The sequence below is a fragment of the Vidua chalybeata genome, chromosome 5 (assembly GCF_026979565.1).
Source record: "Vidua chalybeata isolate OUT-0048 chromosome 5, bVidCha1 merged haplotype, whole genome shotgun sequence".
In the NCBI taxonomy this organism is placed as follows: Eukaryota; Metazoa; Chordata; class Aves; order Passeriformes; family Viduidae; genus Vidua; species Vidua chalybeata.
In genome coordinates, this window is record NC_071534.1 from 20,013,546 (window position 1) to 20,036,831 (window position 23,286).

At 52.4% G+C, this 23,286-nt stretch overlaps 2 protein-coding genes across 4 annotated transcripts; both read left to right on the forward strand.

The window, feature by feature from the left end:
- The first annotated feature begins 78 nt into the window (after window positions 1-78).
- BAIAP2L2 (BAR/IMD domain containing adaptor protein 2 like 2) lies at window positions 79-11,524 on the forward strand. Of its 3 annotated transcripts, XM_053943599.1 has the most exons (14): window positions 79-335; window positions 1,263-1,338; window positions 1,619-1,705; window positions 2,761-2,822; window positions 3,111-3,182; window positions 3,792-3,908; window positions 4,293-4,439; window positions 4,909-5,061; window positions 5,499-5,640; window positions 6,432-6,657; window positions 7,560-7,631; window positions 7,953-8,133; window positions 9,965-10,005; window positions 10,817-11,524. In XM_053943599.1, exons 1-14 carry the CDS (start codon window positions 297-299, stop codon window positions 10,890-10,892), a joined length of 1,491 nt encoding a protein of 496 aa, XP_053799574.1. In that variant the 5' UTR covers window positions 79-296; the 3' UTR covers window positions 10,893-11,524. The 3 variants fall into 3 exon arrangements, with proteins under 3 accessions (XP_053799574.1, XP_053799576.1, XP_053799577.1); XM_053943601.1 differs by lacking the exon at window positions 7,560-7,631; XM_053943602.1 differs by lacking the exons at window positions 79-335; window positions 1,263-1,338 and having other exon boundaries at window positions 1,686-1,740.
- A 4,770-nt stretch (window positions 11,525-16,294) lies between these two features.
- Window positions 16,295-21,106, forward strand: SLC16A8 (solute carrier family 16 member 8). The gene is made up of 4 exons (XM_053943598.1): window positions 16,295-16,523; window positions 17,025-17,168; window positions 17,717-18,580; window positions 20,715-21,106. The coding sequence occupies exons 1-4, from the start codon at window positions 16,295-16,297 to the stop codon at window positions 21,104-21,106; spliced, it is 1,629 nt and encodes a 542-aa protein (XP_053799573.1).
- Window positions 21,107-23,286: the final 2,180 nt, after the last annotated feature.

A 23,286-nucleotide genomic window follows, 5' to 3' on the forward strand; every position in this document is an offset into this window, starting at 1 on the left:
TCAATAATGCAAAGAGGCTGTCACGTGTCCTTGCTGGCTGTCGCAGGATTCTTCTCTCCCCCCCAGAGTCTGGTTACTTCCAGAGATCAAGTTCCAGCCTCTTGGCTGGTGAATTATTAAACTCCATCAGTGCTCCCTTTGTACCACATCTCTGTCTTCCTGCTGTCCTTCCTTGCTGGTGACAGGCTCTTTCCATCCAGCTGGCTGTGCAGAAGCAGAGTCCTTCAGGCCAGAATAACACCTTGTGCTCGCCTTTGCTCCTTGCTTCTCTGTGGGAGAGTGAATAGGCTCCAGAGATGGATCTGTCCTACAGATCCACCATCTCCATCTATAAGGTGAGTGTTGGCATCAAAGGCTGCTCCTGACTGCGTGTGGGGGACGTGTGGGTGGGAGATGAGTGTTTTCTGCCAAAGGCTCCCTTGGGTGAACAGCTGAGGGCTGAATCCATTTGCAGGCTGAACTACAGCAGCTCCTGTGGGCTCTGGGCTGTATTTGGGAGCCAGAGGAGAGGGTGGTGTGGTTCCCAAGGACAGATTCAGGAAGGAGCTGGGCAAGCAGGGTGGTTTGGACATGGAGCATGAAGAGTGACACACCTTGGTTGCTGGCAGGAAGAAGTTTGATCGGCCATTTTGCCCCTCCTTTGAAAGAGTCTCTGATCTCATAAATGCTTCCCTACACACATCGGTGTTGAACCAAGGGGAGAGGGTTGACAGAAGTGGGGAATTGCTTATTCCAATCTCTGGTCTTCTCTGTAGTCAATGGATAGTCTTAGATAAATGCAAATAAAAGCAGAGAAGCTGGTTGTCCATCCCTTCTCTTACTAAGTTGCTGAGTCTGGCAGTGCACCACATCCTGGCCAGGAAAGGGTTGTGTTCATGCCTGGATAATAAGCAGTGACCCTCTGGCTGGCTCTGGGGTGAGGAAAAAGGCTGCTCAGATCCCCTTGCAGTTTCTCCCCTGCCTGCAGTGGGCGTGGGCCTTGGGAGAAAGCCGTCTTCATTTAGGCAACCACTTGGCTCTGCAGTGGGCTACCTTGCCCTCTGGCACGGCCCCTCTCCTGGCTGGCTTGGGAAGGCTAAGGGCAGCTGAAGTTGCTAGCCAGCCCCGATGCAGAGAGCTGGCTGTGCTGGGCTATACATTGTTTTGGTTCCAGAGCTCCAGAAGGGGCTCTTACCAGCCAAACCACAGCACAGGAGCCTTGGCCTGCTGAGGTCTCTGGGCACGAGGAAAAATGGTGTTAACGTGCTTCTACCTGGCCACAGAGTATCCTGGAGCAGTTCAACCCTGCGCTGGAGAACCTGGTGTACCTGGGGAACAACTACCTGCGTGCCTTCCACGGTGAGTGCGGTCCCACACAGCCAGGGCTCCAGACCACAGTGCTGCATCCAGCCTGGGCACCCCCATCCCCTCACCCAGGACAAGGTTGTTGTCTGCCACCTCTGACGTGTCCTGAGCTGCTCTTAAGCACTCTTCAGCTCCAGGACCCACTGCTGATGGGGAGAGATGGGGTGCCTGTAGGTGAAGTACCAGTAGTTGGCTGTTCTGTGTGCTGCTTGCTGGAGCTGGTGATGGTGGGAAGGCAGGCTGGGCCCTTACCACCCTTATCCTCTCCCCACAGCACTATCCAAAGCAGCTGAAGTGTATTTTAAGGCAGTTGAGAAGATTGGGGAGCAAGCACTGCAGAGTTCCACCTCACACATGCTGGGTAAGGCTCTCCTGCACATCATCCTCTCTCCTCTGGTGAGCCACAGTTACCTTTTTTGACCTTCTCCCTTAGGTGGTATACTTCCAGGTACTGGGGCAAGAAAGACAGCTCCTCTAAATGGTGTCTCTGTACCAGGCCCTGTCCAGGTGGTGACAGTCAAATTTATTGTGTGTCCTTGAATATTTCTCACAGTCCCAGTACTCCTCCCTGTATCTCTCTGAGATCAGTGAGTGAGCTCAGCTCCTGTGATGGACCTCTCACAGAAACCAGTCCCTGTTGAGGCATGCTGCCCCCAGAGATTAAATTTTCATCACGGAGGAAGCATTTTTCTCCTCCTTGAGGGTGTGAGGGAAAAGCCAGGGAGCATGCACTGACAACAACTGATGGGGTTTTGTCCTCCTGAGCCTGCAACTGGTTGGAATGGTAGCTTGGAGCTGAGGGACTCGCACTCAGCAGTGTAAATAACTCTGCAGCCTGGTGGTGACTGCTGAAAACGTGGTCAGGGAACTGCTCCACTGCTAAACATTTTAGCAAAAAGCTTCCAGCAGACATGCCCTTCTGCAGACTCTTCTTGTCATCTGCACCTCCCAGCTAGCTCCTCTGCTCCCTGTCATCAGTCTCTTCCTTTCCATAGGGCCAAAGCCAGTGAAGTGGGACCATGCACAGCATTGGAGCAAGTGCTGGAGCTGCCTTCCATAGAACAGCCAGAAATGTGCAGGGCAGCTGGGGAGCCTTTGGGGTTAGAAATGGGGCCTGGAGGGGCTGTGGCAGAGCAGAAACCCAGCGCCCAGAGCCCATGGCAGAGGCGAGGCTGCCTCTGACACCTGGGGCTGTAGCAGAGCACTGGTCCAGCCATCGGGCTGGAGTAACCCTGCATTGGCAGTGCCTGGGAAGGAAGGCTACCAGGGTGCAGAGAGCAGTGCTCTGTCATACCCCTTGGACTTTCACAGCTGTGTATCATCAGCCTGAGCTGCACACTGCTGGTCTGCCTCCTTAGGCACACGAGAAAATGGCCACAGGACTTTTTCACCTTCTCCTGTCTTTTTCCCCCAAAGGTGAAATTCTGATGGAGATGTCTGACACGCAGAGAATACTGAGCTCCGATTTGGAAGTTGTGGTGAGTGGTTTTCCAAAGGGCTGGTGGAGGTGGAGAATAAAGTGATTTCCTTAAATACAGCTTATCAGCATTTACCATATTCGCCCCATCAGCTGCCCTCACACATGGCTGCAGGCAGGTGCCTGCCTCCCTGCTGCATGTGGCACAGGAGGGTCACAGGGCTGGCACACCCAGAGCCTGGCTGCCAGTCACTTGCTCTGCACATTTTATGAGCCACCCCTTATCACAATGCATGCAACATCCCATATGATAAAGAGATAAGGGTGATGGCTCCTTCACCTCTTGCAGGCTCAGACCTTCCACGTGGACCTGCTGCAGCACATGGAGAAGAACAGCAAAATGGATGTGCAGTTTATCAGTGTAAGTGATGAACTCCCTTCTCCTCCTCAGCTCTCCTTGTTTCTCTCTCCCTCTTCCCCAAGGGTTTTTGCTTCAACACTTGAGGTGTTTCGTGATTCTTCTCAGCAGGAGATAGGGGTTCTTACTTCCTCCCATCATGGAACAAACTCCACTTGTCAGCTGATAATGGAGAGCTAAAAGAGGGCAGGTGGCTGTTCTTTGTGCAGTGGGACTTGTCAAATGCTTCAGCAGGGCTGAGAGACTCAGCATTCCAAAAGCAGAGTTCCCAGCTTCCCCAAATCACAGGCTTCCCCAAATCCCTGCTTGTCTGTGGGTCCTGTGCTGCTGTGGCCCAGCTGGCCTTGCTGCTGGGTGTGCTGCTGTCACAGAGGAAGACAGAGGCCTTGGGACCCAGGGCTGGGACAGCTGGGTGCCAGTCCTGAGATCTGGAGGTTCATCAGCACTCTTGGGCCATTTAAAATTAAAAGAAAGGCATTATAGAAGAGGTCCAGGTGAAGCCTGATTGCAGGTGAACTCAAATGCCCCACCACCCGTCAGAGCAGGACCCTTGCTGCCTCACAGTGTGGCTGGGTCTCTGGCTCCTTACTGAGCCTGCTTTTTCTCTGTCAGGAGAGCCAGAAGCAGTATGAGCTGGAGTACCAGCGAAGAGCCACCAACCTGGATAAGTGCATGGCAGAGCTGTGGAGAATGGAGAGGGCTCGTGACAAAAATGCCCGGGAGATGAAGGTAAGCAGTGATTGCAGGAAGGGGAGTTGGTAATAAAAACTGGATGATTTCTTGGGAACCAGGGCTGATTTCTCAGCAGCCTTAGCCAAGGGGTTGCCCCAGTGTTCAAAAGGCAGCAGGCTTATCTGGAAAGTAGGAAACTGCTGTTCTACAGGGTGCTACTGACCTGTGGTACTCACTCCTGCCAAGCCTTTTCCTCTTTTAGGAAGCCTCAGGAAGCAAGGACTTAATCCCTGGCACTCTGCTCTAGCTCCTCTCTGCTGCTCCAGCATGGCAAGAGGACTGGGAAGCTGATAGACATGATGACCCCTTTCAACCCTTCCCCTGAGCCCCCTCTGCTGGATTTTCACTGATCCCTTCCTCCCTTTTTTCCCTGTAACACAGGAGAATGTGATGCGGCTGCGCTCGGAGATGCAGGCATTCGTCTCTGAGAGCCAGAGGGAGGCTGAGCTGGAGGAGAAACGCCGCTACCGCTTCCTGGCTGAAAAGCACCAGATGCTCTACAACACTCTCCTCCAGTTTTACAGCAGGGTACAGCCCTGCCATGCTGGGGAGCAGAGCTGGGGGAGCAGACAGCAGGGCTGGAGCGGGAGTATGCAGGCAGGAGGGAGCCAGGGCTGAGCCATCCCTTAGGTGAAAGATGCATCTCTGCATGGACTGGGCGGGAAACTATTTTGTTTCTTGCTGTGAGGTTCAGGCTGGCTGTATTAGGCTCGGAGAACATGTCTGAGGCTGAGGGTGGTGCTGGCATGGTGTTAGTTTGGTGTGTCAGTGATGGAGGAGGGAAGGGTGCTGTAGGTGTTTATAGCAGGTTCTTTGGGACCAGGGGATCTCTGCTGGAGGGTGCCATCCTGGAAATTCCTGCCTCGAGTGAGCTGTTTTGCCATGCCCACAGGCCTAATTGTGGGAGGACCTGGTCTCTAATGCACATGTAAGCCCTAGGCTTCCTCTGTAGCTGGTCTGCCCTGTCCAACACCCCCTCTTCTCTGTTTCTTCCCAGGCTCGGGGCATGATCCAGACCAAGGCACCCCGGTGGAAGGAGCAGCTGGAAGCCAGCCGTAACCCCTCAAACAGCCACTCACAGGGCCTGCTCTCAGCCTCCCACAGCCAGGGGTATCCATCAGGACGGCTCACACCCACCCACCTTGAGATGGTGAGGAGCCCACAGACAGCTTAACCTTGTTTGGTGAAATATTGGAACAGGCCCAGAGTGGTGGTGGATGCCCCGTCTCTGGAAACATTCAAGGTCAGGTTAAACTGAGCTGTGAGCAACCTGATCTGATTGAAGACATCCTTGCTCATTTCAGGTGGTTGGACTAGATGGCCTTCAAAGGTACCTTCCAACCCAAAATATTCAATAGTTCCTTGGTGGTGAGGCTACAGGGCAAGACCAGTCCTTGGCCTACCATGGTGCTTGCTGTCCAGCTCCAGTGGCCTTTCCTGGCCAAGAGGAAGAGTGGCCTGTGTGTGGGCTGCAATGGAGGAATGTGCTGAGTTTGGCTTTCTAAGAGAGACTGCTTATCTCTCAGAGCATCTCCTGCCTAACACAGCCTTCGTGGATGTGTGTTCAACCCCCTTTCTTTCCAACAGCCCCAGAGACCCCTTGGGGACTTTGCTTCTTCTATGACTGGGAGTAGATCCAACATCTTCTCTCCAGACCCTCCAGAAATGAGAATGTCTCCTCAGCCAGAGTCTCCCAGGCGGCCACTGCGGAGGACACCATCAGCAGCCAGTATGACCCACATCTGGGAGCAGTGCTGTGGGGAGACACAGGGGCTGGACCTCTGTGGGAAGAGGGTTGGGTTTGGGAAGGTACCACCACTCTACCAGACCACCAGACCTCAGCCATGTTCCTAGGGATGGTGAGAGGATCGTGCCTATGGGAGCTGTACAGGGCAAGGCTGAAGTAGAAAGTGAGCTTAGCCTTCAGGGCAGAGTCCATCCAGGGCACGGCCAGGCTGTGTGACGTGGGGAATGTATGAATGTGCAATTTTCAAGGCTTCTTGAACTACAAGAACTGGTTCTTACAGGAATTCCCATTTTAGTAAAGCACCTTCTCTCATACTACCAGATTAAATATTAGCTTGCCCTATGAAACCCAGCCCCTTAACCCCTGACACACGTGCTTTTCCTTCCTGAGAAATTTCAGCTTAAAGTTTTTACAAGAAGTAAAAAAAGGACAGGGAGAGAGGGAAATTACCCAAATAATTAGAAGCTCTAGCAGGTCAGGAAGAGGACCGTCAGGCAGGGAGGGCATCAGCCAGAGCATGCAGTGCTTATGCTCTAAGCATTTGGCCAGAGAGGACACAGTGCAAAACAAATGGGTTTGGCTTGAGTTGGTTGTCTCCTGCAGGATGCTTACCCTGCTTTTCCCATGCTATGTTTTGCCCTCTCCCTGAAAGGCCATCTGTCCCTCCCCTAGAGTAATTACTTGACTGGGAAAGCACTGATCCCTTTGAGGCGGTGTGGGTCTCGCAGGAGGATGCCAGACTCCAGCCAGACCCTTGGCATGCCTCCCCACAGGTTTGCTCCCTATGGGCCGTACATCCCGTTCGGGTTCCTTTGGGGAGGCCAGCAGTGGCAGCGAGGGCAGGAAGAGGAGTGGCACAACAAGAGTTCAGGCCATTGTGCCCCACACGACGGGTGCCAACCGGACCCTGCTGCGGTTTGAGCCCGGGGACGTCATCGCGGTGCTGATGCCAGAGGCGCAGAATGGCTGGCTCTATGGCAAGCTGGAGGGCTCATCCACGTACGTGACTCTGCTGCTGTAAATGGGACAGATTCAGGCCTGTTGAGTCTGGAGCTGGAAGGTTAACCCAAAATTATCACCCCCCTCGCCTCCTGGTGTGGCCTGAGCACTGTGTCCCACACACCATCTCAGTGGGACAGCACTGTGTCAGCACTTCAGTGATGGGGGCTCTCTGTTCCAAGAAGATGCAGTGTGGCAGGGCTGGCGTGGATGGGCTGCCTGAGAAACCTCCAGGGGCTTTGGGTGGAAGAGCCAGGGATGCAGTGACCCCCTCCTGGCTTGCATGACTGAGTGACTCCTGTCATGGGATCCAGCTCAGGGCCATGAACTGCTGGAGTTACCTGAGAGGCTTGGCATTTCTTAGCTCACGCTGCAACTGCTGCCACAGCCTCCAGCACAGGCAGGGCATGGAAACTGCTGCACCCAGCACTTACTGAATTATTCCCTGTGGCACTGCCAGCCAACATCTGTGTGTAAAGCCTGCCCCATTCCACATAGGATGTGGTCTGCAGGAATGCTCACAGATGTGAGATGAACAAAAGCAGCACCTTTCTTTGGGTGGCTGTTTCTGGAGTGAAGCTGTGTAAAATTCCTGAACAAGTTTTCCACAGCTTCCTTGTGATTGCAGTTGGTTGGAGTGTCTCTTGCTGGATTGCACCAACATTACTCCCAGGAGCACAAGTTTTGCACAGCTCCCGAGATAAGCGATCCTGCTCCAAGCTCAAGGTCCATCCCACGATAACCCCTGTGCCCCATCTATGGGTGAAAGAAGTGCAGGAACCTTGTCAGTGGCAAACGTGGCTTGATTGATGTGTGGGATGGGTGCAGATCAGAAGTGTGGATCTGAAGAACCACAAACCATGGTTGCCTGGACCTCATTTGGCTCTGTTCCTGTGCCCTAGGTGTGGCTGGTTCCCTGAAGCTTATGTCAAGCCTTTAGAGAATTCAAGGGAGATGGAGGAGCCAGACACCAGGTAACAGGATGGCAATTGGCCGGGCAGGAGCTCCTGGTACACCACAAATGCCAGTGGGGTTTATTTGAGTGTGCCCCATGGACAGCTGCAGGGCTCCCATGCTGGAGAGCCTGCCAAGAGCCTCACTGTGCCCTGGGACCTCGCAGGCTTCCCTAGGCAGCTCCCATAACCTGTGTAATGTCATCTCAAAGGTTCTTGCAACTGGGCCAGTCCAAGACATGTCTATTTCCTCCAGAGACATCCCATGTTGTGCCAGCACCTGTGCTGCTCCCTGATCCTTGCTCTTTGGCTCCCACCTCACCGTCTTCTCCTTTTGCTCAGGTCCTTCCCGCTGCGAAGCAGTCACAGTATGGATGACATCCTGGACCATCCCAGCGCTCCAACCTCCAGCAATTACTGGCCTGCTGCTGCCCAGCCCAGCTTGCCGAACCCACCTCCCCTCTCGGTGGGTGCCAGCAGTCACCAGAGTGGGGTGGTCACCCCAGTCAATTCTGGCTCCAAGGTGAGTGTAGGAGCAGTGACTGGTGGGTGTGTGTGAAGTGGGCCACATCTGACTTTCATCCTCCAAGGCACACCTTTTCTGCTTTGGCCAGTAGAGGCAGAAAATCACCTTTCTGATGTTGGTGAAGGGACCTGCTGCTTTCCTGAGTATTTCCTGCTGCTTTCTTACCCAGTCTGTTCATATGCCACCTTGTCTGATGACCCCTGCCAGTCTTCCTGTTGTGTGCAGATCCTCGGTGCCTGGCTTTGCTCCCCCAAGGGACTGCCTTTCGGCCCCTGCCCTTCTCATCTCTCTCTCTTTTTGCTCAGCAGGGACCCTTCAGTTCAGTCCTTTTCTCCATGACCTCCCAGCCTGATTTCTGGTGGCTCCAGGGCAGCACTTCTTTCTGCTAATAGTAGGAACATGGAGTGACCAGGCTGGTCTGGGAGTGGGTGACCAGCTAACAGAGATGCCATCCTTCTTCTCCCTTCAGAGAATGGAGAGGAGTTTCATAGGGTTCCTCTTTTAAATTCAGATGAGGGTTGGCTTAAAGTCACAGCTGGGGAAAAGGGAAAAGCTGGGAGCAAAGGCTGAGGGCACAGCAATATTTGAGAGCCTTAGAACAAGTTGTGTCCAACTCATGGCTTATAGATGGCATACTGAGAAGGAAGTCCTCCACTTACTATTGCTTCCAGCAATAGGGAATTGACTGGGGAGAACCAAGTTAAAGGTGAGGACCTCGGGGAGGAAAGAACAGCACTGCCCATGGGGCATTACTTGCTCAGTCTCACAGAGGCTGGAAAACCTTTTCTATGGTAACTGGTTCCAGGCCAGGGCAAGGTTGCAAGCAATTGAATGTCTCAAAGAACTGAAAACTGCAACGTTTAATTACTCTTTTTTTACCCCTTTATGTCCTGCTCTGTGGTTTCAGGTAGCCTCAGGCTGTGCAACAGAGGGGAACAGCCTCTGCAGCCTTTCTGTCCCTCTGAGTCACTGGGTTTTCATCCTGCCCCAGGGCTAGGGTGTAGGGATAGACCTGGGATTGAGTCATGAATTATGTACAGCATTTGGAACAGCATGGCAGAGTGTGGAACCTCACTATAAAGGAGGGAAAAACTAATTTGGAAAGATTCAGCCTTGCTTTAAATGTATGCCCAAGACATCCCCCAGCTGAGCCACAAACAAATGGGTGTGACTTCCCAACTGGATGTCAGATAGTCCCGTGTGGCTTTCTTGTCTGCCACCAGAGTACTTTAGCAGGTCAGTTGTCACTGATCTTTCACTATCTACTGGCCAAGAATAAGGGCCACAGGGCCTTAGGTCCATCTTTGTCCATCAGGTTTGTCCACTTTTAAGAAATATCTGGTGTAGGGTAGGTAGGTACAGCTCTGGAGCTCCCCATGGAAGCAGGAAGCACGTGAGGCCATGGATGACAGACTTTTTGCCAGGGTATATGGGCAACATGAGGGGGCATCTCTGGCTGTGCTGGAGGGTGAAATGTAGCTCAGACTGTCACTGTTTGCTGTGCTCTTCAGATATGACATTTTGGGGGTCTGAGTAATCTCCTTTCTTCCCCAAAACAAAGGAAGATGTCCTAGGGGAGTAAGGAACCTGTAGTATAGGGACAACCCCCCACAACAAAATTCAGGGTATTATCTACAGTGGGGAATTTGTGGACTTTTGCAAAGCATGATTGAATAAGGAGTCAGAGCCCTGTTAAGAGGACTTGGGCTCCTAACTCACCTAAGTGTTTTGTGAAATCTTCCTCCATGTGTGCAGTGTCTCCTGTCCCACTTTTCTCTCTCCATTCCCTACTCCAGATTTCTCACTGCTGCTTTTCTTTTCACTGCAGAAATCAGGAGTATTTGACCAGCCACCTGAACTCTTCCCACGGTAAGATGTGGAACTCCACTCTAGAATAATCTGACAGAAGGGACTATTACTACAATGCTATTATTATTTAATCTTTTGGATTATCAAATGTGGGAGGAACAAGGAAGTGTCTGGGGAAAAGCAATGCACAGCCTTCCTTCCAGGACAGGAGGCAGAGGTGGTCCATTCAGGCCTCTGCTGACTGGGAAGGTCCTACCCTGGCTCAGATAAAATGAGGTAGGACCTGAGCACCCTGAACACATGTCCAGACCCACATGCTCCTTCCCATCCATCCTGGAAGGGTCACAATAGCAGCTCGCAGCCTGAGTGTGGAGCTACACGACTGTGCATCTCTGCCTGCTTGGAAAGGGCCGAGGCATAAAAGGACGTGGGTTTGAGTTCTGATGAGTCAGGTCTGTGGGGATGAGGGGTTTCTTCCCCCTGCAGCTGGGTTGGTGTCTCCATGTTTCTGGGGTGGTGCTGTGTGCTTTCTGGCCTTTTTCTGCTCCCTGACTCCTTGCTTGGAGGGCTGGTGTACACTCTGCAAGTGTAGAGTGCTATCATGAGGGACAGCCATGTGCTAGTGTACCTTCTTCATTCTTTGGAAGAAGGAGGGTGAGGAACCCTCAGGAGAGCCTACGGGGAACCACATGGGAATATGCAGCAGGATGTGTTAAGGAGAAAACATACTCAGGAATGAGCTTTACCACGCTCTCCTCCCTGGCATGTCGGTGACTGCAACAGGACTAAAGTGGCCTTTGCTTGGTCACAAACATCCCTGCATGGCATTTGCAGACTTTCTGATGGTTGCCTGTTTCCTTTCCCATTCCAGAGGTACCAACCCCTTTGCCACAGTCAAGCTGCGCCCCACAGTCACCAACGACCGCTCAGCACCCATCATCCGATGAAACAGGGCTGTGGGCAGTGAAGAATTTCAGCAGAGAAGGAGGAGGAGAAGTGATAGTGCTGTGACCTCCATCTGGGCAGTTAACCTAGTGCTACCACTCAAGGAGTGAACTCTCTTTTCCCCTCCCATACCTCTGGGACAATGGGACCCATCTCACCTGGGTACCTGGTGTGCTTTAGCCAGAAGCAGATCTCTGCTGCCCTTTCTGGATTGATCCCTGCTTCCCTCCCCTTGTGGTGTTACTGTACTTGAGTGGGAGGAGCAGTCTGGTGTTACTGGTGCTGGTGGCCTGGGAGAGGGGATGGTGCTGGAGCTAGAGGTAGGGCTGGCTGAGAAGGACTGTCATCAAAAAGTTTCTTTGCCACCAGAAGAACAAACCCCAAAAGAGAAGGCTACAAGAAAGCTTCCAGTGATGTGGTCCAGCTGACAGGGTCTGGTCTTGGCCTCTTTGACAACTGTCTCCATTTGTAGCAGCACCTGCCTCTTCTCACCCCAGGTGCAGCCCCTCACCTTGCTGGGCAGTGCTGGGGCAAGGCAGGGGCAGGTGACAGTGTCCAGCACCATTGCCCGGTTCCTTCATGTACTGTCCTGTGGAAAATATATGGGTTTTTTTAAAATAAAATGGAGAATGTATCTTCTGTGTGCATTTCAGTGGCTGGGACATCGACTCAGTCACAGGATGCAGGGGGGGGACAGGTGCTCCACACCAGCACTGGGGTCATGATGGCTGCCCACGGTTGTGGTGTTGGACACTGCAGTGCCATGAGTCCAGATGGGGCAGCCACCAGCCCAGGGGTCTGGGGTGGATATGGAGGGCACCGGGAGGGCTGCACTGCCCATTCTTGGCTGCTCCCCTGAGTGCCCCTGTCTGTCCTGTTGCCGGAGGGCAGCAAGGACCTGTGGCCCCCTTCTCATCACCCACTGCTGGAACGTGTGTCCTGGGCATTCCCCTAGGGCCTGTGGGGACCTCACCAATCTGGGAATACCCTGTGTGTGCTGGGGGAGCCCTCACAGGAGAGGCAGCGTGAGTGAGGGATGGAGTGCTAGCGATGGCCAGGGCTTAGCTGATTAGCCTTATTAATAGACATTAAACCCTGGCTGTGAGTATGGCCAAGCCCCCGCCGCCCCCCTGCTGCTGAGGGGGGGTTTACAGCCCAGGCCTTTTCCTCCCCAAAACCCCACCTGGGCTGAGCCCCAGCCCCCTCCCTGGAAGGAAAAGGGTTCCCCCATGAGTGGCCAGAGAATGCTTGGTCCCAAGCACCTGCCAGACCTCCTCCTGTGAGTCAGCCACCGGGGAGGTTGGTTTTGAGGGGGGGTTATTGAGCTGCCCGGGGTGGGCAGGATGTGGCAGTTTGAGTCATGGCTGGCAGTGATTCCTTGGCTGCTCCATCTTGTCTCACTTCTCTGCTGGGCACATGTCCTGCAAAACCGTGCCACCGCTTCTCCATCGTGGCTGGCAGCTGAGGAAGCTACAAAAGCAGCTGCTTTACCTATTTTGCACCTCACTGAATCACAGGCACACAGTCTCCTCCTCCACTGCCTCCCTCCCCAGCACCCCTCACCCTCACTCCATTTCTTTCCGTCTTCATCCCTCCAACTGAATCTATCCCTGCCAGCCTGTCCTGCTCTGCTGGGGAAAATGCAAGGAGCCCCTGGGCAGTGGGATTACCGGGGGATTCGGCCTGTGGCAGGCAGCCACCTCGTCCCCATTGGCTGGAAAAGCCTCTTAAAAGTGGAGAAGTGCTTTCTGCCCGCTCAGCACCCGCTAGTCTCTGCCGACCTGAAACCATAAGCAGTTCCTGACCCACATCCACACTGGGGGTGCCGTGGGACATTGCTTGCACCCACAGGAGGCAAGGGAGTGCCCCACATAGGGTGTGCCCCCAGATCTGCCACAGACAACTTTGCTGGGCATCACTGGAACTGGAGAGAAGCAAGCTGAGAGGGGGGTTAGCTGTCTTGTGAGGACGCAGTTCTCCGAAGGAAGGAGTGGAGCCCAAGAGACTGCTTGACAGGTGCTAGATTCTTGCAGGCATTGTCCTGTGCCCACCATGGAGAGAAGATCCAGCAGGACCATCTAACCAGGCACGTCATCCAGAGCCGGGAAGTGCCAGCCAGTGGGAGAAGGAAGCGCTGTTGAGGGATCTGCTCAACCCTTGGAGGCTCAGCTTGTGCTCGGGAGGTCATTGCTTCATTGCACAGGTCAGTGCTGTGGAGGCATGCTTGCACCCTCGCTCCAGCAGCTGATAGGAACAATTAATCTGGGCCTGCATTCATTTAATTCTCTAACAAATGCTTTCCCAGGGGGTTGTCTGTGGGTTGGAGAGGCTGGTGGCATGAATCGTGGGCCTTGCACTCAATAAATAGACTCCCTACCCCATCTGTACTGCGTGGAGGCACTAAGAGCATTTATGTGGACCCTCCTGGGTGCAGCTTGTCTAGCACAGTGGGGATTTTCTGGGCATTATCCAGCACTGGCTGCACTGTGCTCTGTGTGTGTCCAGGGACTGGCAGCCACAGCTGAACCTGCTGTGGTCTTCACCCTTCCAACCTGGGCTTGTGCCTCCTGGTGTCAGCACAAGTCTTCTCGCAGCCACCTGTAGCAAGTTCTGTTGGCAGTGCCTGCTCGGCCCACCTTCCTGTGATGCACGGGGAAGGGCATGTGCCCATGCTGATGAGCTTTTAGGTGCATGTGAACTCTCACATAGTGTTTTTACCTGTGGATAAAGCTCCTTAACTGGGGACAAAATGATAGTGAGCTGTAGAGTGTGCAAAGGCAGGTGCAGGGTATGTGGTGTGACCGCGGTGAGCAGACAAGCATGTGTGTCATGGTATTAGGAAGGAGGCAGCTCTGAACTGCCTGGCTCACAGCTGGGATAAATCTCCAGCAGGGGCATATTGGCCTTGGAGGCATCCCCACAGGTGAGCTCCTCTGGTGCACCCCATCATTTTCAACCAACATCTAACTGCAGGCAGGTAAAAGTGCTTTCATGCTTTGCTATGCAGTTCTGTAGCACTGAGCAAGTGGCTCTTGCAGAGGTGCCCTCCAGCTCCAAACTCAAACAAGTAATCACAGATATTTGTCTCACGTGCTCTTCAAAATCAGATACCATGGGCCCATCATTGACAGGCAGCACTCCAAAATCTCTGAAGAGCATGTCACAGACAGACAAATATTTTCTTGCTAGGATGCTGGCAGGGAGCAGCAGGGTTGAGGGAAAGATGGATTGCAGTGGTTTGATTGATTCATTTAATTTGCGGCGCAGGATGATCTCAAGAAAAGCAAGGCTGGGAGAGGGGCTTGGATACAATGTCTCAGGCTACATTTGGTGGCAGCTCTTACTTGAAGTAGCTATGTGCAGCAGATGGTGCAGTGGTGGAGCACCAGCAATGACTGAGAAATCAGTGTGCTTTGGCAGCAGGTCACCTTTTGTACCGCTGCATCTATCTTGTCAGTCAGCTGGAGCTGGGACAGGAGCAGTGAGCAAAATGGCAGAAACTGAGTGAGGCTATTCAGTCTGGCTGTCAGGGCGCCAATGCTCCAGAAAGCACCAGAAAGGGTGAGATGGGGGAGGTATGAGTAGCTGGAGAGTGTATCATTATTCTTTTCTTCCTTGTCGGGATTCCTTGCCTTAAAAAATCTTTATAGCCCCCAGTTTTCAGTCCATGTTTCTGTCTCTTGCCACAGTCCCTGAGAACTGGGCTGGGAGGGAGAGATTAGAGTAGCCTGTGCTGGCCTCAGTGGCTCAACCCAAGAGCTGATAGAAAACAGCCATCCAGAAGAGTTACCCCAATCCATAATCAGAGATTATAATTCAGCTCCTTTTTTTGTGACTCACAGCATCCTGAAAGTTTGGAGAGCTCTGCTGCAGGGACCCATGGTGGTGGCAGGCATCTGAGTGCTGCACTCTGTTTTCTTCTCCTGGAGAGGAGATGGAGGGCTATGGCTGAAGGTGGCTGTGGACTAAGACCACTTGTGCCAAGTAAGGGCCCTCTGCCTGGGGTATGCCCAAGCTTGTGCCATCCACACTTTTGTCTAAAGGATTTGCATTTCTCTGATATTCAGAGCAACAGTAACTATGGGAATCAGCTCAACTCATCCCTTTGCATGGAGGACACCAAGAACTTCAGGGACTTCCTTGAGAAACGCACCCAGATCCAACGCTCCCAGGTTCTAGATATGTGTGTCACATCCATAAGACAGTCCCTGTCTCCTCAGCACTCTCTAGTCCATATGTGACTCCTGGCATTTCCCACAACTGCTGGTGCCGAGAGATGAGGATGCTGCTGCCATCTTGCAGTCCTTCAGCTGACAGATCTGGGCAGGAGAGAGGGCCCTTGCTAGGAGTGTGCTGCCAACAAGACAATGATAGCAGACAAACCAGACCCAAAAAAGCCTAACCCAGGCATGGTGAATGCCTGTCTAATCTACTTGGGAGCATCTCTACTGTAAATCCAGAGATGGCTTTGCATACAGGTGTGAAAATAATCCTGGCTGACAAAGAAACTGGCCAATGGTACTGGAAGGGGCAGAAACCTGGTATCTAAGGGAGAAATTAAAAACATACCCATAGCAGTCAGCTGGAGCAAAATTCCTGGGCAGCTTAAGAGCCCTGAGAGCAACTCACAAGGCATCCCCTTTAATTCTCTCTTTCTCCCCACTTAGGCTTTGTTCTGGCACCTTCAGGTACGTACAGAGCCCTAATCTCTCTGGCATGCAAATAACCACTGTTTTTTTTTGTGCTCTCCCCCTTCACCTATTTTGGAAATCTGGCCCCTGATGTTGGGGAGGGGAGGTAAAAGGAGAGTGCCATGCACTGGGGCCTCCCAGAGAAAAAAAACAGAGGGCTTAATGGATCTCCTTGCCTCACTGCTGGAGGTTTCTGTGGCAAGGCAGGTCCTGGAGGGCTCCCCCACTGGAGCAGACCAGCATGGGAGAGACTCAAAGGCAGATTTTAGGAAGCAAAAAGTGTTCACGTTGCTGGTCTTTGCCTTGTACCATCTGTAGGCGAGGCTAGATATGAAGCAAGGCAGGTGCTGCAGATCCTGATGCTGTATCAGATGCAGCATTCCACACTCAGCTGGGAGCTGTGACACTGCTTAGCTGTGTTTGGCATGGGGTTATGGAGCTCTGGACTGCCCCGGTCTCAGGGGGAGCTTCCCACCTCTGCCCAGCTGAGGCATGACCTTACACCCGAAAGAAATCCCACCTCACCTGGCAGGATCAGGGTACAAAGAGCAGATGTCACCCAATGAGCCTGGAGATGGTGGGCATGGAGAGAAACCTTGTAGTAAATGTTTGCTGCTCTGCTTTTCTCTTCTCTTCTTGCAGCACCAGCAGACTTTCTCTCTCTCTGTTGCTTTACTTCCTCCTGGCCTGCCTTTCCATTCCTAGGTTAGAAGATGGGGAGACCTGACCCAGAAGAAGGGCAGCTCCCAGCTCCTGTGAAGCCCCCAGATGGTGGCTGGGGCTGGATCGTGCTCCTCGGCTGTTTTGTGATCACCGGCTTCTCCTATGCCTTCCCAAAAGCCGTCAGTGTCTACTTCAAGGAGCTCATGAAAGATTTCCACGTGGGCTACAGTGACACAGCCTGGATCTCTTCTATCATGCTGGCCATGCTCTATGGGACAGGTGATGCTTGGACACACTTCCACCTCCACAACTCACACCTTTCCCACTCTGCCATGGGCCCAGACCATGTCCCCATGGACTCTCCTCATGCCCACTGGCCTGGTCGCAAACCATGACGCAGAATACAATTGTCCTACCACTTCTTTTCTGGAAGTGTGCTGCATCTCATATCCCTGTTTCCTCTGCCCCAGGAGACCTCAGGGGTCACCCCACCTACATCCCAGATAATTGATACAGGGTTTTCTCCCACTGCTGAAGTGCTGTTCCTATCACACCAAGCACCAGGGAATAAGAGCCCAAAGGCAGGGCAGAACAGAAGTCTCTACACCACCAGCCTCTCTCCCTTGGCCAGGCCCAACAGATGTGTATCTAAGCAGCCAAGTAGTGAGCTCCATCATTACAGCTTCATCTTCTCTGAGAGTCCTGCTTGGGCTGCCTGCCCCTTCCCAGTTGTCCTGTCTCCTCCTGGTCACCTACTCTGTCTCCTCTGCTTCCTCCTAGGACCAGTATGCAGCATCATGGTGAACCAGTTTGGCTGCCGGCCTGTGATGCTCATTGGCGGGCTGCTAGCTTCTGCTGGGATGATCCTGGCATCCTTTACCACCAATATCATTGAGCTTTATCTGACAGCTGGTGTGCTGACAGGTGAGAGCCCCAGGATTTGGGGGGCAACACAAGCTTACCTGGGGAAGAGCCAAAACCATGTATTTCCCTTTAGCACTGCCATGTCTAGTATCAGGTCTCCCTCACCTATTTGCACACACTATGGGAAGCATCTAGTCCTGAATGTTGCTCCTGTGAGGGATGCATCTGCTGGATCTAAACAGCCAGGGCCTGTGGTTGAGAGACAGAAGAAACCTAAGTGGTGCTCAGTGATCATGGTGACTGTGGTAGGTGGCATCAGTACAGAGTGGCAGGGAAAAGAGGCAGAATTCCTGTGTAAGGCTCAGATCCTGCCTAAGTGTGAGCACAATTACCGGATTCAAACCCACTTCAGGTGGACAGGCTGGTTTAGCCCATCCTCTGCAGGGGTAATCCACCAACATGAAGGCACAGAGGCTTGTGAGGAATACATTCATCCCATCATGGGACTTCAGGACTAGGATAGTCTGAGGGGAGTTTTCATCTTGTTGCAAAACACATCTCATGTTCTTGCACTCCATATCTCCCTCCTGGCTCTCACTTCCATGTAGGTCTGGGTATGGCATTGAACTTCCAGCCCTCACTGATCATGCTGGGCACCTACTTCGACAAGCGTCGGCCTCTCGCCAACGGACTGGCTGCTGCTGGGAGCCCTGTGTTCCTCTCCTCCCTCTCTCCACTGGGGCAAGTGCTGCTGGAGAAGTTTGGCTGGCGAGGAGGGTTCCTTATCATGGGAGGCCTTCTGCTTAACTGCTGCACTTGTGGGGCAGTCATGAGACCCCTGGATATGGGCATGAAGAGGAAGATGGGGAAAGCTCAGGACAAATATGAAGCCAAGGAGATGCTGCCCATAGGAGGGAAGTCAGAGGAGGGAATCAGCACCACTGATGGAACCAAGAAAGGCAAGAAAGCCAAGAAGAAGCCCAAGAAAGGAAAGAAGCTTCTAGATTTTAGTATCTTCTCCAACCGAGGGTTTATCATTTACACCATTTCAAAGTTCATCCTGGTCTTGGGTCTCTTCGTGCCTCCCATATTGCTGGTCAACTATGCCAAGGACACAGGCGTACCGGACACAGAGGCCGCGTTCTTGCTCTCCATCATTGGTTTCATAGACATCTTTGCCCGCCCAGCCTGTGGCATGGTGGCGGGGCTGAAGTGGGTCCGCCCTCACGTGGCATATCTGTTCAGCTTCTCCATGCTCTTCAACGGCTTGACAGACATCTGCAGTGCCAGGGCGAGCAACTACACGGGGCTGGTCATCTTCTGCGTCTTCTTTGGCATCTCCTACGGCATGGTGGGGGCACTGCAGTTCGAGGTGCTGATGGCCATCGTCGGCTCCCAGAAGTTCTCCAGCGCCATCGGGCTGGTCCTACTCATCGAGGCTTTCGCCGTGCTCATCGGCCCACCCTCTGCAGGTAGGTGTCTTGCTGCAGGTGATTCATTTGTATGCCACTGCTCCACTGTATTGCAGGTACCAGACATGGACATAGCACCTGAAGAAAGAGCCTATTTCTCAATTTTAAATTTGCTCTAGAAGCTGAGAGCTGATCTCTGCCTTCACTACAAATGTTGCATAGAATCATATTAAGGATAGGGTCAGGTACATGCTGCAGGCAAACCTTTGAGAGTCTTCATTAGGACAAAGCAAGTGTCTCTCAAATTCTCCTTGGTGTCCATGGCCCTTTGACTGGCACTGTGAATAGTGATCTCAATTTGTACTGATCCCAATCCCAAGACACAGGTGTTTTGCTGTCAGTCAAGTCAAAACAGTTTGCACAGTCCCCTGAGGCATTTGCTGGTAATTTTTCTAAGAGGATTAAGACACTCACAGCTTTTCAGCCAGTCTAGTCTAGGTCACAGCCCCTGGTAAGGTCCATGCCCCACAAACAGCCCATAAAAACAGGCTGTTGAATGGAGGTTGGTGTAGATTAATGTTAAGTGTCTGATCACATGTGAGAAAGCCAAATCATGCCCAAGGCTTATTTCCAAACAAAGTGCAGTTTCCTGATTTGCAAGGAAGAGTCAGGGACAAGACTATGGAAAATCCCCAGGCAGGAACCACTCTGTTGTTTCTTGCACTTCTTTCCTTCAGCTGTAACACATAGGCTAAAGGCCATCATTGGAGACCTTGGTGTGAATGGTCTTTTCCTCAGCACAAACCACCAGTTATGAGTAAAACCCGCCCTCAGCAACTCCAACCAGTTCTCAAGTAAAATTTGGCAGCCAAGAGAAGACCCTCTTAAATGCTAACAATAATTCATGTCTCACTTTATAAGCTGTGGGGCAGTTGGCAGTCCCAGGCCAGGGAGGGTTAAGAAATATGTGTCTTGGAGGCAGCTGTAGAGAGATCATTAGGGGAGAGGGAGATTTAACAGCACCTTGCCCCAAGGAGCAAGGCCCACCAGTGGGGTGCTAACAAGGGAATCCCTCAGGCCTCCTGCCTCAGTTCAGCTGTGCCTTGGTGCTGTGTGCACGTACAGTGGCACACAGACAGTTCAGGGTCACCGAAGAACCGTGTTGGGGGCAGCCAAGTCGTGTTGGGGGCTGTAGGACCCCCCTGGTGCAGGAAGCTCGAGTCCTCTGACAATCCTGACGGCTCGGACTCGGGGAGAGCAGTGCTCGGCTGGGAGAAGGGGGTTGAACAAAGTGGCTTTGTTTGGTGTAATCCTCCTGAGCTGCTTCCCGCTCCGTGGGTCGAGGGGGTTTGGCACAGGATAAGCTGCACACACACACGCACACGCACGCACGCTGGGACATGCAGGCTCCTCGCTCGCCATCCGGCTTGGCTGAGCAGGGGCACATTCACCTGCTGAAGAATTCGCCACGTGCCTCCCATGACTGCTCCCGGAGGCACCTCAGCGTGTCCTGGGGCTGGTTTCAGAGCATGAACTGTAGCACAGCAGGGACTGGGAGTCACACATGTGACTGCATTTGGGAGCACACAAGACCAGGATGAAGAGTGCAGTTCCATGGCTGCATCCCAACTGCAGCAAGGCAGCTGTTCATGCTCCCCACCTACAAGAACTGGGAACTCTTCCTCCATTGCCAGCCCCAGTGGATTCAGAAAATACATTGAGAATATCTCTGGCACAGAAATCATCAGGTGTGGGCCAACCAGAGGGATTTCCCTGCCAAAGAGAAATTTATTCTTCCCTTTGGAATGTTTTCCTGACATAATAGCTTAAGAAATAGCAATGTCTCTCAAATGTTCTTTTCTGAGACTGGCCAATCTAAATCATGAGAGGCTTTTCCCACCTTGGCAAGTAGAAGATGGTCCGCCATGAAGGTGTTACAATTATTTAAGGTTGTCCAAGCAAGGGAAGTCACCAACCATGAACTGTTGCCATACTTTTCCCTGGAAGTACACTGTGGCTCATTCCCAGGGTGATTTTTAGGTATTCAGGCTTCTTGCTCTTCCCTTGATGAATAGGTCCTCAGCCAAATGCAGGTGTTGCCCACCTGCACTGGGCTGTCCATGCAGGAATGCATAGGACAAATTTATCCGTCTCATGTCTTCTCCAACCATCTCATTTCTTCTCCAACCATCAGGCCGCCTGGTCGATGCTCTCAAGAACTATGAGGTGATCTTCTACCTGGCAGGCTCAGAGGTCGTGCTCTCCGCCCTCTTCCTGGGCGTTGCCAGCTACTGCTGCCTGAACCGAGGGAAGAAGGAGCCTCCCCCAGAGAACAACCCTGCTGTGGGAGGGGGGAGCGACACCGAGGAAGCAGAGTCCGACGTGCAGGAAGCCGAGGAGCACAGCAGTGACAACCACCAGCCAGCCCACAGCACTGACAACGCCATGGTGGTGGCCAACGAGGAGGCCAACCATGTGGCAGAGGAGCAGAGGGGGGAGGGAGGCGGCTGTCCCACAGGGGATGGGGAGGTGTTGGCACGAGATGGCTGCAATGCTGACCAGATGGTGGAGAGGGACAGTTTTTAGCCAGGGCAGAGAAGAGGGATGTATAAAACTGGCCTTGTTTGCAAGCACCTCAGCAGGTGGGTGGGATGTGGGGAGCAGAAAGTTGGGACAAAGGCAGAGGTAAGAAATAAGTGGGAGAGTTATAAGAATAGTTGGTCCTTATGTACATATGTCCACAACCTACCAAGTGATATGTCTGCTTGCATCCTGCACCCATGCTGGTACAACACAGGCTCAGAGCAGCCCAAACACCAAAAAGAAAAAATAATAATCTTCTTTCCTCACTTTCAAACCAGCCCTGGAGAAAGTCTTCTGAAGAGGCTGCCAAGGACTCTCCTTTTCCTTCTGCATTGTCACAATACAGAATACAAACAATTAGAGACTCTTTGTAATCAGATCTGGTATGCTCTGTTCTAGTGTCAGTGTTTCCTTCACCCCACTTCCATGGTCTGGATAGTGTCAGTTGCACTGGCAGCACGTTTAGGAGGTGGTGTAACTCATAGCTACCATCCAGCCACCTTCAGGGGCCACCAGGCTCTGTGCAACACCTCCCTCAGGCACTGCCAAACCAGGAGGCCACCAGCTCCAACCACCTCTGCCTGGCACATCTTTTGTGGACGGTGAAGCTGGGGCAGTGACACCTGATGCTGCTTTGCCAAGTGCACCTGACGCTGCTTCCCCAAGTGGCAAAGCACTGTGTTAGAGGCTGCTGCTGAGGTACAAGAAGAAGACACCTAAGAAAGGCTAACACCATTAGGTGTGCAGCTGCAGTACAGAGCCTTGCTGACAGGAATAGCACCAAGCCAGCTTTATCTAGGCTCAAGTGATGTGTGAAGGGAACAACTTGGCCCCTGTGGGGGCGGGGGGGGTTCAAGACAGGTAAATAACCATGTCCCAAGCGATTATCCACTGAGCAGGAATGGCACTAGATGTGCCTGTGTTTTCCTCTTAAATAGAGAAAACCTCCTTACATAAAGGAATCAAAGGTAAGGCAGAAGGACAAGCCCCAGTCCCCAAGTGCTGCTAATGAGGGTGTTGGAGCACGTGGTAAAGCAGGCATGACCCCCTCACCCCCTGCTGTAGTGGTGGATTTCTAGATTCAGAGAGGACAACCTTCCCTGGCATGCTTAAACCACTTCTAATCTGCTTTAGGACTGGATCTTTTATAAACACCCCTGGCCAAAGCTCTTTCTTCCGGTTTCCTGAACTGCTTCACCTCAGAGACCCTGGGGAAACCTGTGACTATAACAAGGGAGCAAATACTAAGCAGAGGGCTACAGGGAAGGCAGCTCGTTGGGCCACTGAAAGTTGTGTTTCATTCCAAACCAGACTGACTAGAAATTAATGGATAGTTGGCAGGATCCATAAAGCCATTTAAACACAGCAGGGGAGTGGGGACATGAAGGAAAGGGTTTCATTCTAGGTGCTCCCAAACAAAAAACAGCAGTAAATGATGAGCAAAATAAAGCTGTTGAAGAACATCAGTTTAAGAAGAGACAGAAGAACTGGAAATTGGAGGGGAGAAGGTAAACCCCATGAGGCTGTACTCTGTCGCCCCATAGCTAACACACTGCCAGATCTAATTTCAAGCCTGTCATAATGGTGACTTTGGGTTTTTTCCTATTCAAACTCACTTAGAAACATCTCAAAGGAGACTAAACCTCATACCAAACCCCAAATGCAAAGCTCTGGGAGAATGAGAGCAGCAGCAAGGGGGCCCTGCAGGCATTCATCCAGTGCTCTCAAAGCTTGTTTTCCCTCCCAACAAGGAAAGATTACTGTTTCTGCTCAACCAAGTTGCTCTGCAGCTCTTTTCCCAGTAACCCCAGGGTGGCTTTCCCTTATTCACTAGTATTCCCTCCAGGAAGGAGCTCACAACTTCCCAGAGGTCCAAGGTCCACAGCATGAAAACAACTGCCCTTGTCAGCCAGGCCAGTCACTAGAACAAGGTCCCCACTGTTTCCCTGTCACAAGCCAACATTTCCCACTAATCCTCCTGCTCTTAAATTATTTTCACAAAAGCAAATAAAAGCCCTCAGGGTACGAGATCTCACTATAGACAGTGCTGCAAGATTCCCAGACCTCTTCCTAAAAAACCCAGCTATGCTGCTTTACACTTGGTTTCAATGGCTTCCAGACAAACTCTACTGAAGCATTTTCAGTTCCCCCTCAACTGCTTTGTGTTTTGGCACAACAAACAA